At 30.4% G+C, this 21,186-nt stretch overlaps 1 protein-coding gene across 1 annotated transcript; it reads left to right on the top strand.

The window, feature by feature from the left end:
- Positions 1-268: 268 nt before the first annotated feature.
- Positions 269-21,090, top strand: LOC104878962 (diacylglycerol kinase 6). The gene is made up of 12 exons (XM_019217863.2): positions 269-1,401; positions 1,615-1,726; positions 1,814-1,900; positions 1,989-2,129; positions 2,745-2,830; positions 3,662-3,761; positions 5,302-5,350; positions 9,111-9,183; positions 17,326-17,400; positions 18,859-18,925; positions 19,062-19,178; positions 20,776-21,090. Exons 1-12 carry the CDS (start codon positions 542-544, stop codon positions 20,953-20,955), a joined length of 1,947 nt encoding a protein of 648 aa, XP_019073408.1. The 5' UTR covers positions 269-541; the 3' UTR covers positions 20,956-21,090.
- Positions 21,091-21,186: the final 96 nt, after the last annotated feature.

Here is a 21,186-nt window from a genome sequence, read left to right as displayed (position 1 = left end):
CAAATTTTTGCATTCAATTTTTTTTTTTTGGAATGACATAATCATCAAAGGTCAATGGAAGTATAACAAGGATTCTTTGCTTCAGCACAGAGTTATATATAAAAGAATAAAGAGCTTTCCTTTCTCAACTTAATTTTTCTTTCCCTGTTGTTTGTTCTTTTCCCGTCATCCAAACACAAGAATATTCTTTCTTCATATGGGGGTTGAGAATTTTAGACGATAAGCCTCCCACATTTTTAGCAAATACTTCTCATTACCTCATCATCACTTAGAATATCGGCAACAAAATGTCGGCTGATCATTTGCAGTTCTTGAAGAACAAGTTCATTCTGGACTTGGAAGACGCAGAGGAGGAACACACGGGGGAAAATGAGATCCCCCTTCGCTCTCATTTTCTACAGATTAGAGATGTGTTGAAAGCAAAGGACATCACGGCATCCACACCCATAAGATTGAAGAATTGTCTATACAACGCCATCAGCGCATTAGAAGAGTGCGTGGTGTTGTCGGAGAAGCGTGAACCCCGAAGAAGGAGGGTCCGATGCAAGGATACACTCTGGCCGAGCTGTGGCTTATATGCAAAACCAGATGTTTGTTGCTTCAAATAAAGAAAAAGCTAACCGCTACAGCTGAAATGGTGGCAAGTTCATCATCCTCCACCTCCTTGACAGTTATTTCAACACCAAACCCCGATGAATTTCATCCCGTCCAATTTCGAAATTTGTATGAACAAGTAAGTACTATTTTAGATCGACTAGTGAGGAAAGGGAAAGGATTTGAGGAAATTGGAATCGTGGGGATTGGGGGCTCGGGTAAAACCACTCTCGCTCTATTGGTGTTCACTCCAATCATTCAGTGGTATAACTGGGATTACAGAATTTGGATATGCTTATTCCAGAAACTGAGTGGAGATGTGGAGTTTAAGGAGATGATAAAAGACATGTTGAAACAATGTAAGGCAGCAGCAGTGGTGGACTCTGGTGTAGAAGTAGGAGTAGAAGAGCTGTTGGAGATTCTGGGGAAAGCTTTGAAGGGTAAAAGGTATTTGATGGTGTTGGACGGCATCTGGGACATCAACATCGACTGGTATTTCAAGTTAAAGGAAAAGTTGAAGTCCTTAAGTGGTGATGGTGATGGTGATGGTGATGGTTATGGGCATGTCATCATCACAAGCCGACTCCCCCACAAAGCAAGAATGATGGTGGGCCCTCACAATTTGTATCAGATGCAACCTCCATCATCCATGGAGCAAGCATGGCGATTCAAGTATGGAAGCTTATTGGAATACCTGAAAGAATATAGGTTGAAAATGAAGGACGAGGTTCTAGAGCATTGCGATGGCCTCCCATTAGCAATGCACACATTGGCGGAGGTGATTCACAAGCAGATCCTGGGAACAGAGTAATGTCTAAGCATTTCTAGTATTTTTGTTTTAGGTGAATTATTTATACTAAGAAATAATTAAGGTTTAAAAATTATTATTGTCTATTCATTAAGGTTTAAAATATTTATACAATATTTTTAAAATAATATTTGATTTCAAATACATATAAGAGTTGTTTAAAATTATGTTTTTAAAATATTTCAATTGAATCTTTAAAGTTGTTGTTACAGGTACAATTGGAAAAGATTTGTTGGGATAACATTGATCAATTGCGAAGATGATGCAAGGTTGGGAAATGAGTTGTTGTTATCATGTTGTAGCATCTCATACAAGGATTATATAGTAAGGTTTTAGAACTTAACTTCTTATATTATGATAAAAGATTTGTTTAATTGTTTTTCCATAAGATAGTTTGCTTTCCATCTTCAGATTGATGTATCAAAGGTTCCTCTTCTTCACATACTCAACAAAGTCACTGAATATATAAAAACATCGGGTTCAAAAAACACAATAATTGTAAGTTGAGTTGCTATACGTTCTTTTTGTGATATTATATTATCCATTGGATTTGCTTTGAGATCATATACATATATATATTCACCAGGTTTGGAGTGGGGATGCAATGGCTAATCAACTCATGCAATTAATCACACAAGCAGTCAGAAATGCGAAACCTGATTCAAATCCATCAATTCTCCTATTGCCTTTGGGATCTAAAGCTAATATTTCGTTTTCACTTGGATGGGTAAGTTAAATATCGCACTTCTAAAAATAAACTCTGTCCACATGCTATTTGGATCATATATTTGAGGTCATTTAATTCATCCACAAGATGGCTTGATCAATATGTGTGTTAGTACAATAACCTAAAGATAAAAATAAATGCATACATAAATTTGTAAAAGGTCTTAAAATGGTTTGACTAATTATGCTTATATGCATGTATAAGAGAACAAATTCAATATACCATAGAGAATTTATTAAGGAAATAGAAAGCAAATATAATTCTTGACCCTTAAAATATCTCATATTTTTAGGCTACTAATATCCATACTTGAACTCTAAGTCTTATTCTACTATTTATTTTTTGCTCTTTACATTTCTACCTACTTGGTATGATATTTATAATTAAGTTCACAAACTTTTCCTTCTCATATATATCCTAAAATATTCTATCAAAACTTATTATCATAAATAGATACCAATATATATATATATATATATAAGTCTACTTCACCTATTGAGCCATCTTGAAGGCTAAATAAAACATTTATCAAAGGGGTGGGAAGGAATACTAATTACATAATGCAATGGTGAAGTAGAAGTCACATGCATGTAACCATGACTTGTGAACTTGCAGGAGAATCAACCACCTACAACATTACCTAAGGATATGCTTCAGTTTTTACGAGAGGTGATCACTAAACCAGAAAAGGATATAGACAGGTAATGGAGACATCAAAAGTCATCTAATAGAGCATTGATTGAACATTGTAGTTATGAATATTATTCATGAGTTTTTCTTCCCCAAGTTTTTTCTTTTATTTCCTTACACCATTTTCTTTGGTATAGAAGAGACTATTTTTCTCAATCAATTGCAAGAACATTAAAATTTAATTAGGGTAGTAGATATTTATTCTATTACAAATGTTGTTAAAATTTTATGATAAAGGCTCATGGTTTTAAAAGAAGCTCCATTTCTTGTTGTCATGGGTGTTGTTGCATTTTTTTCATTTTCTTTTTCTTTTTCTCCTCTTTCTTCTAAGGTATATTCAATTTATAAAATTGTTATATCTTGAACCACATATTTTTATCAATACATGACAATATATACAAAACCAAATTGTAGGACATGTATTGTTTTAAATGAACTAAGGTTTATAATACTAATCACATATGTTAACATCAATCAATAAATTTTAGATCTTCAAACTGTGGCAAGTTGTCCTTCTATATATCTTTATATTACTTCCTATTTATTTTGTCATTATTTAAAATTAGGCAATTGTAAGTTTTGAGTTTGATTACAAAAGGTTTCCTATATCCTATTTACAACTTGTTTATTATGCCACATTCCTTAATTCGAATTCATTTGTTCTATCACCAAGTTGAAACAAAAAATTGACTTTGATTGTCATTTGAAGGCTGACTATTTTTGCACCTCTTTTACACCCAATGGTTTTGGCCACTATCACTTTGTGTGTTAGAACCTCTCAACCTTTCCATAACATTAATATAACCTCATTATAGTTAAACTTTTTCTTATATGTGTTCCAGTTGGGGGGTTGTAATAAAAATGAAATCCATTCCAGAAGGTTTTCAGTTACCATCTACTTTTGGTCTTGAAAGTGCCCTTGAAGCAAATTTGCAACCTATGGTAATGTTTTTGTACTACATTTTTCTTTAATGTACACAAGCATATCTTCTACTGGTTCTAAAAAAAAAAGTGATGCATTATTAGTCCACTAAGCTTGAATATCTTTAATCTTCAATTTTAGTTCTCTTCGTAGTTTTTCTTATTTATAGACTTGTTAATCATCACATAGTAACAAAGATTTTAACTCCACTTGAAATTCTGTCAAAGCTTACCTACACCATTTGTTACCTAATTAAGAAGAGGTATCAAAGTATGTTTTGTAATCGGAATTGTTGCTTTAAATTTTAGGGGGTAGTAAAACATTGTTGGAAGCAATTTAATGGTCCTTTTTAATTGTTTCTTATAAATGAATCACATTATTGCAATGTGTTCAAGTATTAAACTAGAACAATGAAATAAGAACTACATCCTTATCAAGTATGTTAGAAACACAAAGATTCACTAGGTTGATGAACAAATCAATACTTGAACAATACAAATTGAGTTGAATATATATAAATTAAATTGATCATTGGTAAACTGGTGAACAAGCCTTTGAAAGAGTTATTCCTTCTTTTTAAAAAGATCTTGAACAACTCTAGGTTATCAGAAATCTTGTCCTTAAAATGAGAACAATCTCTCACAAAATAGGAATAAAAATCATTGATTTTTTTCATGTGGGTGATGTCAGTTTGGTACTTTTTTTCCATTTAATTAGTTAGTTTTCCTTGGAGATATTTACATTGGAAGTAGCTTTCAAAGTGAGCCATAGTCTAATATGTACATATAGCAATGCCCTTGGTCTTCTACAAAGTATTAGAGTTAGCTTGTGAGTTGGAAGATAAAGCTAATGCATGGTAACTGAGCTATTATAATAAAGACTTGATAAACTTTGAGAAAAGTTTGGAGAAAACCTATTCCAGCAAAATATGATAAGAAGATAGGTAGTGCCAGGAAAGAATGCAATGGATAAGGTGAATAGGGTTTAACCTAAACTTTTAATTAGTAAAACAATCAACTACACCACCTTAAGGTAATTCTTTAGCAATAAAAGAAAATCTCCAAATTTAGGTTTGCTTTTGGCCTGCATTCTTAGAAGGTGAACTCTTCTGAAGTCATTTTGAACTAAAACTCATGAAAGAAAAAGGGTAAGAGATTGAAGAGACCAATAGGTGGCTGAATAAAAACGGTTGAAGAACAAATATATTTAGGAGCAAATTTAAATAAAACCTCTCCATAAACTATAAAGGATGTTAAATGGGCAGGATATTTTTTTCCTTGGCTATGGAAAATAAGGTTATAGTCATAAATAATTTAGACTACAACCTGCCAAGCATGTCTATTCTAAAGTTTTTTTTTACTAAAGAGATAGTCATACATTATTTAATTTTGCTAAACCACTCATGTGAAGCATCAATGAGCATTGATTCCTCTAACATAATATCGAATTAGAAAGAAACATCCTTTAGTATATTAATCATTATATGCATTAATACTTCAAGTGGATGAAATTTTATTTTATTATTTTAGTATTGATACTTCTTATAATAATATTTTTTAGGAAGGTGACAAAGAATTTCATGCAATATTTTGGAACTACTTTATTATTGGTAAGAGCTTTATCTTATTGACTTTTCCCTTTTTCTTCTAGGTTATATATTTATTCTCTATCAAGATTCATTTTTACATAGATGCATTTTTTAAACATTAACCTATATTCCAAACTTTGTACAATTATCTTATTTGCTCTCTTTGTTTCATGAAACTAAGAACATAAGTTTCATACTATCTTTTTATGTTGATTTATTCCACTTTATTTTTAAAATAGCCTACTAATTATATAGTTATTTGGTTATATTTATATTCAATCATATACAAGGCTTACTTATGAAGGAGCTCTAGAAGATAACTTTTGGAAGGTAGCATAATAGATTATTGCTTTGTCTTTCAAATTTGACAAAAATGCATCATTGTAATTAACTTGATTTTTCTTAGTGATCTAACAAATAGAGAAATAATTCATATTAGTCGGTAATAGTGAGCATACTGTTATGTCATGGGAAACAAAATTTATAAAAACAAAGAAATAGTTCAAATGAAAGAAAGTATGAGTAATGGGTTGTGTCATGTTGAGGTAATAGAATAATTTTGAATATTTAGTCAATTTCAACAATGCCTGTTCAATAGCCATTACAACATTTTTCTATTAAGATTAGAGATATTTTAAAACCTTCAAACTTATTTATCCATGATAAAAAATTTAAAAGATTATAACATTTGTCCACTTTGTTAAGCTATATCCAATACCAATTGATGGGAGAGACATCTGTGCATTAGTATAGTTATTGGTAGTATTATATTCATGCATATGAATATAAGACTTTGCATATGAATGATCAACTCGAATTGCAATAAATCAACCTTTTTTTATAGGAAGCATACATTGAACCCAATAGTTATTAAACATATGTTGTCTCATAAGTTTCATAGAGTTATTTTTCCTTTTTCAAATTATAAGAAATTATGAATCTTAAAGTAGGAATAATTTCTTAAAGTTCATAGATGCATTCCTCTAATATTGTCAAGATATCAAGGTTTTCGGCCACTTATACTTAATCTAACAACTAATATTGAATTCAAGAAGACTAATTAACAAGTACTAAAAAAGAAAGAACGTATTTTATCTTCAATAATCACCACCCATCTTAAAGACCCTAATGTTAGTATTTATGTATACTTCCTAACCCTAAAAACATCAATAAAATGCCTAAAATATTAGAAAATAAATAAGTAAAATAAAATTAAATAATTAGTAGAAACAGATAACAAAATACACAATTGCTATCAAAATTTTTTATAAAAGGTTTCATCTTTCAGGTGCTTGTTTCAAAATGTGAACTATGTATCAAACATGATTTTGAAATTTCTGGTGTTGGTACTAAAAATTGGCAACTTCAAAAGTATCATTTCTTATGGCCTTCTTCAGTTGGTTAGACCTCAAACACACCCTAATCATCACAAATTGCTCCTTAAAAAGACAATTCTCATGAAATCAAGCTCAAAAAAAAAAATGCATACTTATATTGAAATTTTGGATGAGCAATCATACTAGAATTGAAATTTTGATAATTAGCTAGAGTAATCTTTACCAGAAATCGATAAATGGATATATTGTTAAAGTGGGTATCAAATCTTTGACACTAAGGTCTGTTTGTATCAAACTTGTATTTGAAGTGTTGTTAATTATAATAGACAAATGATACTAAGGCTTGATATTTGGAGGGCCTTTATCAAAATTTCAATAAGTCTAAGTCAAGTATCAATTTGGTTTCAATATAAACCATTAGGCTTCTAAATGCTACTGTTCAAAAGTCGGGGGTTTTACCGAAATTTAACATTGCATTTGATACAACATGCCCCTTGCTTCAAAATGCTTTTAATCCTTCTCTTCATTGATTTTAGGTATCAAAGTAGAGCTTTAGGTATCGATTTGGCTCTTGCATTTTGACAATGTCCTTTTTTGTTGCCTTTTTTTTTCATATTTTCTTGTGCATCGAAGCTTGCGCACCTTCTTTTCATCACTCTTAAGACTCTCAATTGCCTTGACACTTCCATGAGTTTCATGTTTTATTTTGTTTTTGTTGCATTCTTCACTAAATAAATATATTTAGTGAAAATCCATAAGTTTCAAGTTGGAACTTAGCATATATTTAGGCTAAAATGAAATGATTATCTTTCACTTTCTCTTATATCATATAGATCATAACTAGAAAATTTGCCAACAATGTCCACTAAAGTTTAATCATTCATGACCTAGGCAATGTTTGAAAGTAGCTAAACACTATTTCTTTTTTTTTTTTTATGGTGTAGCCAAATTTGATTAAAGCATAAACTTGATCATCATCAAACAAAAAGATTTTTAGGAGTAAGATGATGTGAAGAGGATTCATAATTTTCTTACCTTTACCCTTTATCTATTGGCACACGTAGTATGAAATATATGCTATAATGGAGCACATCTTCCTAGAATGGAGAGTGCATGTCATTATCTCATACTTTACAAATCATAGTCTAGTCATTGTATTTTCTTGGCATTCAAGGTACACCTAGATAAATTTTATTTTCACTTGGCTACTACTATAAGCATGAAAGTTGGAAGGATTATTTTTTCTTTTTTTCTATCTACCACTAAATCTATTGTTGGGCCTGAGTAAGGTAATATTTTTAGCTAATTAACATGTTTTTCAATTTTTGTGACACATATTAAGTATATCCCATGCTTTATAGTTTCCAAAGCAAAAAGAAGGAAATTATTGCTCGTATTTTATGGTTGATGATGCTTTATTAAGCCAAAAGACCAAGACATTTGATTTTGTGATATTAAACCTAAGATAGAAATGAATGAGCTTGGGGATGACATTCATAATAAGGAAGGGATGAATGTGCAAGGGTTATAATGAGGAAGGGAGAGATTTAAAAGGTGAATTTGGACCAAAATATTTTCACAAACATGATAACTATACAACAATCTTGCTTTTAATAATAAATTAATATACAAATTCTAAACCTAAAATTTTGAAATCAAGTCATGGAATATATAAGCTAAAAGTTAAAAGCTTAAACACCCAAATTATCTAGACCATTCATAATCATTACTTCTTTTTCTAAAAAAATTATTTTTTTAACCTATTTTTATCCATCAAGTCTCATAACCTTTAACTCTATATCTAGCCAAGTGTGCTCCTGAGATATGATTGTTATGGTGATACTCTATTTTTTATTCTTTAAAGGTTGTGAATTATAGAGATTAAAGTTGCAAAAAAATGAGTTCCTAAAGTACTTGGGGTTAGATTAAATGCAACTAGCAAATATTTTTATTTTTGAGTTCTAATGTTTCACATGGATTATAGCTTTTTGAGTATCTTTCCCTCTACTTTAGGGTTTGCTTCAATTTGTAAATGATATGGTAGAACTATTCATCCGTATCTAAGTTTTTCAAGGCTACTATGCATACTTTCATATCACATTTAAAAATTTTATGGCATAGTTTGTCATTTCATTTGGAATGTTCTTTTATTCTACTTCAAACTAACTATTCTACCTATGAAATATTTAGTGGGCTTTTGTTTCCTAAAATTGATCAAACTCATGTCTAGTTGTATTCACCTCATTTTAAAAATATACATTTAATCAATCATTTAATGCACTTAACAATAAATTTATGTTTTTTTTACTAATTTCTATTTTTTCCCTCCAAATAATTGCATTATGAGTTTTAAGATAGTTAATCAAAACTTCTAGTTCATGACAATCAAGTCAAATTAATTCATATTACATTCTTGATTTATTGATTTGACATGTTTATGTTAGGATTGGATGTTGAAGAATCTTTGCAGAAAAAGGATGAATGTTGTTGTAGTTGTTATTTTAAGCCCTGGCCAAGGTGATTGTTTAATAATGATATCTTCAACATTTACATAAAATGGTATTTGTATTTATTTCCTAATTCTTATAATGATCTACTTAATTTAGAATTACAATTATGTTGCTTAATAGATGTTCACTTGTTTTTGTTGAGATGTATCTTAGACATATGTTTGTTTTGTAAGCTAAAAACATATTTAATTATAGTGAAATTATCCTTAGAAGTAAAAAGAGGCTTAAGAGAGATAGGAGAAGAGGGAGAAAGGGAGAAAGAGAGAAAGAAACAAAAATTTTCCATTATTTGTATTTCTTTATTTTGTATTCCTTATGATGCTCTAGTTAGATTAGAATAAGCAAATTTTGAGATATATTTAAACATATGTTTGTTTGATGACCTAAAAGTACATTAAATTAAGGTGAGACCTTCTCCTTAGAATGGAATAGAATGGAATGCAAAGAGAAATAGTGTGAGAAAGAGAGAGAACGAATGGGGAGAGAGAATGAGAGAGTGATTTTTATTGGTTATGGTACTGAAATTCTAAAGTAGTCAAAAGACACATAAAAAATAGGATTCTTTTGTTCAATATATGGTAGTTAATGGTTCCTTGTGACAAAATTCAAAATAAACATACCCTAAAATAAGCATTAAATTTGTTTGTGTGTTTTATCTAGATATTTGTACTTATCTTTGAAATAATCATGTCTTAAAGTATGGGATTATGTGAGACTTGAGCAATGTCAGCTTGAAGACCTATTGTCATCTAATTAGAGAATAATAGCCTAGGATTCATCATTAGATAGTTTTAGATCATTAGGATCAAGCTAGTATCCTTGAGATGAAAAATCCAACTCTTTTTTAGTAGCTCCTTCACTATTTATAATCCAAATATATAAGGAAATAAGGCTTACCATTTGGAAGATAGTAAAATCTATTAAAAATAGTTTAATATTATAGGAGAGGGTCTAAAGTTGTCAAACCACATAAATCATTGAATCTTTCTATGTTTATTATTATTATTATTATTTATTCAAAGAATAGGGTAAAAACTCTTTAGCTATGAGGATGTCTTGTATGGAAATTAATGAACTCATAGATAAAGCATAAAATGATATTCCAATATTCTTATAGGTTATCAATCAAGTTAGGGAGCTTATCGGTAGTTCCTAAATGAGTATACCATAATGTATAGCTCCTAAATGTAGAAAGAAGTTGTAGTTAAGAGTTTTTGTGAGTTGAGCATCGTCCATGAGGAAGTGGCCTTAGGGGTACAAGTGAGTAAAGTTTTTTTATGGTGACTCTCTCATTCAGTTGTTAACAAAAAAGAAAAAAAGAAGTTTTATAAACTTTCTTAAAAACAAGGGGGAAACCTAAGTGAAACTAAGAGGAAAATTAGATTTGAAAATTCTTGCAAAAGTGTTGAGCATTGAGAGATCCATTGGATTCTTTTACTTCTATGAAAATACATTCGATCAAATTAAGATAATTAAGATTACTTACAAATATTTTTAGTTGGAAGGTTTTTAATACAAACTTAACCAATTTAAAAGTCTCACATTTGTGAGTTACACCTCTATATGTGTCAAGTTTTAACTACTTATTTGCTTGTCAAATCATATATCTAGGAGCAAAGTAAAAGTTATCTTATGTCAAAAATGGGTTTTGACTATTATACACTTGAGATACTCTTAAAGGGGCTCCTAAACTCTAGTTTCTTAGCATCAAGGACTAATGCTCTAATCAAAACAAGGAAGTCTTTATCACAACCTGAGTTTACTAAACACCTAAGATTTGAAAAACATTTCATGGGCAAAAAAAAAATCATAAGGGTCTCTATTTCCTCAACCTAGGTTACTACTTTGACTACTCCCAAATGTGTATGCCAAAGTGCAATTTCTAAGTATAAGGAGTTGATTATAATTTTAAAGTTCTAGTGAATCGGGTGTTAAACTACAAGAAGGTGATTTTAGGTGAATAGGGGAATTGAAAAGATTGGAGGTGGATTAGAATTTTTTTTAGGCAAACTCTTTCACTTAATTACTTGAGAAAAGGGTTGCTGAATTATATATATATAGGGGAAAAAACAACAGCATTTAAATTGAAATTTAACATGATTTACAAAAGTGTTAAGGAGTCCCTTGAGCTCCTTTCTTACCATGAAAAGATCCTTAATTAAGTTAACACAATTAAGACTACTTATAGGTGCTCTAAGTTGGAGAATTTTCAACACAAGCATAATTTAATTAAAGCCCCCACAATTAATTATTTACTAAACTGTATAATTAAGGGCTGAATAATGATCATCTCAAATCAAAATGACTCTCACCACCAAGTGCTTGAGATGTCCTCAATGGGGGCCTCCAAACTTTAATTTCCAAGCATCAAGGCTTTGTATTCTAATTAAAATGGAGTGTTCCAACTTATAAGTTGAATAAATCATTACTTACTTAAGATTTGAGGGTCATTTCATGGTCACAAGGGAGATCTTAAAGACCCCCTTCGCCTTAGGCTAAACCACTACTCAAAAGACATGAAAATGGAATGCATATGAAGAGCAAAATCATAAAGTAAGGAAATCATAATTAAAACTCAAGATTCAACTTCAATATTGTATTAAACTAAAACTTATATGTAAGAGTATATAAGAATATTTAAAAGAAAGAAGTATGAGAGATTAGAAAAATAACTAAAAGAAGAAAAACATTACAAAGATTGAAGTTGTAACAAGAAGTCTAAAAGTTAGACGTTGAAGAAGAGCTCCCCACCAAGGGGAGTTCTCCAAAATCGCCCTTCTCTAGTTGCAAAATCTCTTTAAATAGGTGCTCTTATGTTCCCTAAGTTGTATACCATGTGGAGGCATCTAAACAAGGTGAGAGATCTAATGGTGGCTTTAGAGAAGTCCTAGAATGTGGATCTCATGATTTCTTAGAGTTTCAGAACAAAATAGAGGTATTTTTAGTGAAACTGGTGCTAGGTTATAGGGTTGCACCATCTTGGCTCCATTTTTTTAAGAAGTGGACCTTTTCTGCTCAAAATAACACTAGTTTAACCAGAAAAATGCACCAAGGCTTGCGTCGACACCATTTTTTTTTTATAGAAAGCTCCTCAGTTCTTTCAACATTCATGCTTTTCATCAATATTTATTGATTTCTTCACAACAAAAAATCATGTCCATATATTCTCAAAATTTATGAGATTGATATTTAAAGAGTATAGAATTTAACAAAATTTACTCAAGCCTATTTGAACATCTAACCCCCTTGACCTTCCTCAAACTTTGGATTGGTTGAAATAAGACTACTTCATTGATCTTCATGTGACTTTGATCCTTTACTGTTACAACAAAGCCCTTAAAAGCATGACATATTTTAACATTTTTATAGATTTATTATTTATTTATAAGATTCTAGTTTCCCTTATTATCTATCCATTCCATATATTACACTTTTTGAGTTTTTTGACCTAATATCTTTTGTATTGTACATGACTTACGAGCATTATGAGTTGTATAAAAGGTCCAAGCCATGAGTCTTTGCAAGTAAATGATTAGATCATAATCGATTCATGAACTTAATTAGACAATCTATTTGAGGTTGTAGTGCACGAACTACTACTTAAAGGGATGATTGGTCTTGGTCATTATGATGGGGTTACTATGGTGAGTACACTAATGTGTATGGTTACACATTAGACTAAACCTACAGTGAGTCATGACATTGTCTATAGGGTAATCATGACCTCACCAACTTGCTATATTATATGGCCAATCAAGCTTGAGAGGATACTAAACTTACGTTAAAGTTTGTAATAACTTTGACTTATGGGTGAGATTCTAAGGTGGTCATAGATTTCTTATGATTTGGGTCACTGTTGATGGAAGTTAATGGCAATGGATATTCTTAATATAGGTACCATGATATCTCATGAGATTGAGACAGTATGTCCACTTGTGTAATCCTAAGGACATGTGATCAAGAAAGTTATGGTTGTAGTAATTCCTTTATTGGAATTTGACATGTGCTCTTTATAAGTTAGGGTATGTTTATTGATTATATAATAAGAAGATTTATAACTCAAGGATAATAGAGGTAATTTTGAAAGGTCGATAGTATTCACATTGTTAGATTACAGACACTAATTTATAAAGAACCTACATATAGTGGATAGTAGGTCATGGGCCTAGGTTCTTGTATCTCATTGTAATATACATAGGATACTAGAGTGTAGTTAATTCTCTCTATAGTGGGATGTTGAATCAACTTCAAAATTGGATTCTGAAGGAACCAATATTTACCTATGGGTCTCAATAGTCCCCTTTCGAGTTTGTATTCCTTAATTACAAGGTTTATGAGGGTTAGTTGAGTTCTTTCTTCACATATATGCATTAGCTTGTTTTGGTAAATACGCAATGTTGCACAGGAGCTTGTGAATTGCCTATTTAGATTGGGCTAATTGATTAAGTGGAGCCCGATAAGGCTAATTAGTCAATTAGGACCCAAGTGGGATAGTTTAAGTAACCCAAGCCTAAGATGGGTACAAGTTACTTAAGCTCACAGCTAGAAGCCTATATAAACCCCTTTTAATGGTTAAGGTTTCAGTCTTGTATTCCTATTCACACCAGAGAGAAGAAAATTGTAACCACCAAACTTTTAAGAGGATTACACTCCTCTAGTGCTTGGATTCAAAGAGAAAGAGACATTGTGACAAAATATCTCTAGGTTTGAGAGATTTACAATGATTTTGATACTTCTTCACCAACTGGATATGATCTTGGAATATTTAGATCTAAGTTAATACACTATTATAGATCTAAAGGTTTCAAATGTGTATTTGCTTTTGTGCAAGGATCTAAAGAGCCCTAGGAAGATTTGCATGTACCCTAATGGTTTAAAGACAGGGAATGGAGTAATCCATATATACTCATACCTTATTCTTGATTTTGAGATATTCTAAGAGATTCCTAAGACCATCATAATTCATTAAAGATTTTTTAAGCATTAACAACTAATAGAAAATACTAGAAAACCAATCATATGACAAGTAGCATACAATTAACTAGTTTGGGAGTGCATTTAATGTTGAAATAAAGCTTAAGAAATGATTTTGCTCTCATTGCCATGCAATTTATGCCATCAATCATACTCAAAAAACATGAGAACAATACTTAACTAAAGAGTAAAAATAGAGCATTCAAACTTATATAAAACTAAATTGTGTCAATAGCAACATGCAAATATCATTGAGAAGAGTTTAAAAATATTATAATATTACAAAGACTGTAGAGACAGTAGCAATTCCTCAATGAATGATGAATCTCCCCTAAGGCTCTCCAAACTACCCCATTCATTTGCTAAAAAAAAAGTATTTACATGTGCTCATAATTGCCCTAAGTGAAAGTATAAAAAATAAGGTAGGAGATGTTAGGGTAAGCTACGAATTATACAAAATCATGTACCCTATGCTATCAAAATAAAATAGCACCAAGGTGGCACTACCGCTTGTCTAATTCCATCCTAGTACCATTTTGCCTAAAGTTTGTATTTTCCATAGAAGAAAATGGTACTAGGAAAAAACTGAAAAAATGGTGTAAGGATCTACATAGCTTTATCTTTATTCTATTTTTCATAGAGAATTAATTAAGCTATCATTTACAAATTCCACTACTAACCCATGCTCCTTCACTTTCCTCACATACCTTCCACCAACTATAAAATGCCTTAAAAGCTACATAAAATACCACATTCCAAGCACAAAGCTAAATAATTGGGCTTTCTTAGGTTAGTTCAAAGTCAAATGATTTTAGAAGCGTGCTTGTCACCTATCATGCACCTAAGATGTAATTTTAGTCTAATTAGATATGCAACTTATGACTTCAATAGCTTATAAATATCATTAAGCCAATGATAAGTGGTTTCTATTTGAAAAAAAAAATGTTTAATATTCATATATATATATATATATATATATATATATATATATATATATATATATATATATATATATATAATTATGCTGAAAACTATCCTCATGATTGCAATTTAACCATTTTTGTTTTAAGGAGTGTTGTTGTTAATGTCCATGCAATATGGTAAATTTTTCCATGGAGAAAGGAAAGCCAGTTAGGTAATTTTAGTTGCTAAAAGGAGAATATAAAAGAATATTTATGGTAGCAAAGGTGAGTGTGGATCCAAATTGATGTATAAGAGAAACGAGTACTTTAATTGTTACAAAAAAATATACATCATGAAAAACTATTTAGAGCACAAAGGACATAAAAAGGAGGCTCAATCAATTATGTTGAAGAATCTTCTACAAGATCACATAATCTTGTCCAAATAAAATCTAAAAAAAGGCACAAAAATATATAGGTATACATAGAATTCAAGTTTTAAACCTTAAGTAGCAGCTTTCATAATCTTCTACTACACCATTATGAGACCAAATATCTTAGCAAATAAAGTTTATCATTTGAATAGTGCAATTTCATAAATCTAGATTCCCCAAAGCTAAATACTTGGATCCACTAGTTATTTATGAAAATGAATTTGAAATGTCTCTCTTCAAAAACCTAAAGGCAAATCCATGAGTACCAATTTAGATGCTGCTACAATGTCTAAGTATTTCATTTGGTTACTCTAAGAATGGATTGTGAGAATTTTATGTCTTTTTAAAAAGAATCCTTTCTATGTCTTCTATCTCAAATTGGAAATATAAAAAAATATAAAAATAAATAAATAAATAAGGGAAAGTTACATAATTTTATTTCAAAATTTATAATTTAGGAAATCTTTTAATCTAAAATAGAATTTTAGATTATTGAAGATTCCAAAATTTGCAATCAATTTAGGTTGTCATGAATTAGGAAGGTCGTACCATCCACTATCAGATTAGTGAACCTAAGTTTCTTGCAAGATTGACAATGAAAAACAGTCATTAGTCAAATAGTAAAAAATTTTATTCTCTCGATCTAATGAAAAGCTTAATCAATAAAGGTTGAGTTTTTATATTCTCATTTTCATTTATCCTAAATTAGTTTTGTTTAATGAATGTTTCTTTATTAGAAGAGGTTGACCACATGGATATTGGCTTTAAGAAGAAATGTGGTGGACATTGCATTTGCATAGGACAATAGTGGTTCCATTCTTTTAGAATTTGACCAAAGGAGGTCTGACAATTTATATATCATTATTTTTTAGAAAGCTTCAAAATCTAATCATTAAACAAAACCCTCCAACCATCCTATATAATTAGTAGAGGAAGAGGTAAGCTATTTATCAAGATGGACCATGACCATGTTAAGTACATCAAGCCTTACTATCGAGTAATATGAAATTAAAACATACAGTTTACATGTTTGTAGGCACCCATGAAAGAAATGTAAAATATGAGTTTACCAATAGAGTGATTAAATTCTTCATGATCCATGGACCGAATGTATCCCCTTGCTAGAGTAACTAGGTGCTTATCCTTCATGGCCTCTTGGAAAGAATGTTAATTCATATAATAACCACCTTTTTGAGAAGTTATGAAGATGATAATAGAAGGAACCCTTGATGGAGTGAGCAAGTGCCAATTAGAGCCAACTAATGAAGGTTCATTGTAAGGATTTGACCTTCACATGCAAAGTACACAACTAGCATTATCTCCTTGAGGCTCTTAGCATGCACAAATGGGATAGCCACATAAGCATGTCCATGTTTAACTACTTCATATATAGATATAAACATACACAAAGCACATGTGAATGTATTTCATGACTATACCTTTCACTTAAAATTAGTTTTATTCTTCACACTCAAGATTGAAGTTTTAAAGATCAAATTTACACTTTTCAATGATGTACAAGTAACATAATTTACCAATCATGTTCCTTAAACAACTACCCTCTCCATATATATCTATTATTGGAAAGTCCATGCTCGAACATTTTCAATAACAAAATTAGACTTCACTTCAATCATAATTTATTTATGGCTTATGTCAACATGGGAAGTTGATATCTTAACTTTTGCTTGAATTCATAATTATCATTGTGCTAGGATATCTTTATTTGCAATCTATCAAGATAACTTTTAGATAATTTTATGTACTTAAAAGGAATATTTAATTCTATAATAGCATTTTGTTCTATTTTTTAATAATGTGAGGAGCATGAGATTGCAGGAACATCGTTCTACCTATTTGCATTAAAACCAAAGATCAAGAAGGAGAGTGGAAGGAAATAAGCATACCCCACAGGTAAATATAAAATGCTATTATATTCTAATTTATGATTTTCAATTAAACTTACTTGAACTATAATTTTAATGCTTAGTCACATGAACGTGAAAATGGCTATGATGGGCTTAGTTTCTTTACAATGGAAGACAATGATCAAATAACTACCTTGTCTCCATAATATAAGTGGAATGATAATAGGATTGAGGTGCATTACTATGTTCAACCACTTTAACTTTAGATGTTGTTCATAAACCTTCCAATAACTCACCAAAATTGAGATATCAAATTTGAAAGAGGTTTGGCTTAAGGAGAGGAATGATATCGATTAGAACACGTACTTGTCATAACATTACATATATCATACAATTGAGTAGCCCTATTTGGTACATATAGTGTGGTAAACAACCTATAGTTGAAAGCATTTTGAAAACTACAACAATGTATCCTTTACCTCTAGAATTTCTATCATGACCTTGAAAAAGGATTGATAACCTTGTTCAAAAGTATTTTATGAAGAAGAATGCTCTCAAAATTAAAAGGAATATCAACACACAGAAATGGTGTTATGCTATCTACACATAGTTGTTCTAAGTGTTTTCAAAGGATCATAAGTGAACTTGAAAACATTCCATTGAAATATCATTAAAATGTTGGTAAAGTTTGTATATGTTGACGTTATGTTCATATGGAATACTATCGAAATTAGTTGTTGAAGATTGGATTCATGTATAATTTGGACAAATCATATAATAAGTATTTTTTACATGTTTAAGATAAATTCACTAGAGTTTGACTGCTTTGTATTAATGCATGTTTAAAGATCACCATAAATTTTTTTGATAATTACACATGAACAAGGTGAAAATTGGCATTCAACAGCATGTCAAATAAGTTGTGTGGTAAGGAGATCAACAACATATGTAAGGCTTTAGAAAATAGTATTAATATCCATCTAATAAGATATAGAATTTTTTTTTTTTTTTTTTGAGGCCATGTATAGTTTGATATTCAAGTTCTTTGTATTATCGTTAGTATGGTGTATTGATGAATAAAGAAAATGCTCTACTAATATAGCCATCAAGGTCATAACCTTTGAGTGAAGAATATGAGATTGTCATAGTTGATGAATTTGCTGATCTAGTTTGATTGATAAAAGATATGTGATGTTGTTATTTAAAGAAGGTTGATAACAAGAAGTACTAATAATAGAAAAAAAGACAATTTGTTAAAAGAAAACAAAGAAGTGGAAAGGAGAGTTATAAGAATAGGGTACCATCTTAGAATGACTTTAAATTCATAATAAACTAATAATTAATCCCAAAAGCTTGAGTTTTTTAGATAATGAACCTCTTAGCTGCTGAGTGAACCAGTTTGTGTGCTATTATAATTGCCTTATATTAAGGTAATGAAGGTTTTTCATATTATATAGGTTGTACTTGATTGATCATCATTATGAGTTCTTTCTCTTGTATGCAGCACCAAATCAATAGTTTGCCTTAACTTGCCTTGCTTTCCTGATAGACCAAATGTAAAAGAAAAATATGTAAGTTCTCTTTCTTAAATGTTCTCTTTTATGTCCAAAGAGAAGAGTGATTTCTTCTAATGGCTACAACAAGCCAACCTTATGATCACATCATTAGATATCTCACAGAAGAATCATAGTTGATTTTAATGTGCAGAGGAACTTTAAGGATCCTTTTGTAAACGATGGGCTTCTTGAAGTTATTTGTTTTAGAGATGCATGGCATGGAGATGATTTTCTTCCTTCCAAAGAACGAGGGGAATGTCTTGCACAGGTTAGTTAGAATGCACTTATATTTTCCTTAAACTTGGAACTAGGCAATGTTTTAAGGTGTTTGAACTCAAGGATTCTCATAAAACAAACTTACAAATATGAAGCCTTAATCAATATTTGGATATTCACCCTAGCACATTAAATAAGTAATCAGATAGTTAAATCAGTGAAAATTTACTATGGAAACCTAAAGGCTAACCAATAATATGACTATGTGAAAGAAATTTTATATTTAGTCTTGATGTACTAGAACTACCAGGAGGTGTGTGAATAGATAGTCCTTAAATTAATCCCCAAATTTTATTCTTTATTACCTACTTAGTTTATCCATTTAAATTAATTTTTTAGTGAGAGTAAAATTCCATGCACAAATAAATAAAATTGATTTTAATAATACACAAGGTATAACATGAAAAACCACCTAGCAACCTACTAAGTATGAAAACCATAAGTAGTCTCTCAACCGTGAATGATTTACTAAACTTGAAAAGATAGTACATAGTTTTACCTAATTGAATATGCCTTAGGGTCTTAGATCTGCAACACCACCTATCTTCCACATTTTTTATAGAGCATTCCCTTCTGCCCTTAGTGAATCCCTTAAAGCTCTTATTGAGGTTTAGTTGTTCAAGTTGAGACCTTTATTGAAAGCTAGATGTACTTTCAAGAGGGATCTTGAAAAGTTTGAGAGTTGGAGGATGAAGCTTTGAGATGGTAGTTGCTCTTTTAAGGCTATTTCACTTGGAATTTTCTTGGATCCTATAATTTTCAATAAAACAAATCCTTTTATATTTGGAACACCCTAAACTTCCACTATGAAAAGCTTCCCAATTATAAAACATTCCAAAAACCCTAGTAACCAATTAGGAGAGTTTCCAATCTTTAAAACATTCCAAAAATCCTTTCTTAAATCAAACTACAATTTAGAAATAAAAACACTTTTAAAGCTTCAAAAACAACTTTTGGAAATAAAAAAAGTAATAGAAACCAAATTAGAAAACACAAAGCAATTTTCAACCTAATTTCTTGTATTGGTCACTCGAAAAGTTTTACCAATCATAAATGCATACTTACCTAGCTTCCCGAACTCAATTCCTAGAAGATTAAAGTTTCTTAACTGTTAAGACCCAAGTAAGTAAGTTGTATCTCATTAGTAAGAAATTGAAAAAAATGGCCAACTAACCAAAATACACTAATACTATGCATTTATATTCTAGATTGACAACTTCTACAACCATGGTGACAAGTTAATTTTCAATTGAAAGACTGGTTGATTCAAATAACTTGAAGCAATTTTTTCTATTGTATATCCCTAGCTATTTAGGCATGGAATAACTCATAGTTTGAAAGGATACACCATCAATTCAATAATCTTTATTAGTAATTTTCAATTATAGTAGTATTTAATGTTAATCAAATGCCTGTTACTCATTAATTACAAGGTTTCATGATAAACAAATTCATCTCATAAAGCAAATCTGATCATATTTTAGTTTAGGAAATTAATCTCTTCTAATTTTTATTATACCATAATAGTGATCAAGACTATAAAAAATAAAATTTATTAAGATATGTTTTATTTTTACTTTCCAATTCAGGTGGGAACAATCCGGTTTGAGCTTTACAATAGTGCAGCCAGCCACATCCATATGAGCATTGATGGGAATAGATGGAAACACCCTCTCCCCGTTAAGGATGACAATAAGGTGATTGAGATTTATCATTCAGGAAAAACAAGAGTGCATGTAAATTCCAATTCAAAATGCAAATTCAAATAACTTGATATGAGGATGTTTTTAGAAGAGTTGAGTAGTATTCTCATCTCCATGGTATAACAATCTAGTTGAATTACTTTAGTAGCAAGTAAATATTTATATAATTGCGACCCAACTAGGTAGATGGAGATAATTGTTTTTCATTTCATAAATTTTGATGGGAAAAAGAATTTTATTTTCTTGATCCTTATTTATAGATATTTTGTACTCTAAATTGCAGCTCTAAAAACCAAT

This window comes from Vitis vinifera, chromosome 3 (genome assembly GCF_030704535.1).
Source record: "Vitis vinifera cultivar Pinot Noir 40024 chromosome 3, ASM3070453v1".
Taxonomy (NCBI): domain Eukaryota; kingdom Viridiplantae; phylum Streptophyta; class Magnoliopsida; order Vitales; family Vitaceae; genus Vitis; species Vitis vinifera.
This window is presented reverse-complemented; position numbering and strand designations above follow the sequence as displayed.

What these genes read in the sequence shown, in the direction of transcription:
- LOC104878962 (XM_019217863.2), top strand. Translation starts at nt 542, where the DNA reads ATGCAAGGATACACTCTGGCCGAGCTGTGGCTTATATGCAAAACCAGA. An exon ending in AAGCAAATTTGCAACCTATG is followed by an intron (nt 3,762 to 5,301) that starts GTAATGTTTTTG and finishes AATATTTTTTAG; the next exon opens with GAAGGTGACAAAGAATTTCA. An exon ending in GAAATAAGCATACCCCACAG is followed by an intron (nt 17,401 to 18,858) that starts GTAAATATAAAA and finishes TCTTGTATGCAG; the next exon opens with CACCAAATCAATAGTTTGCC.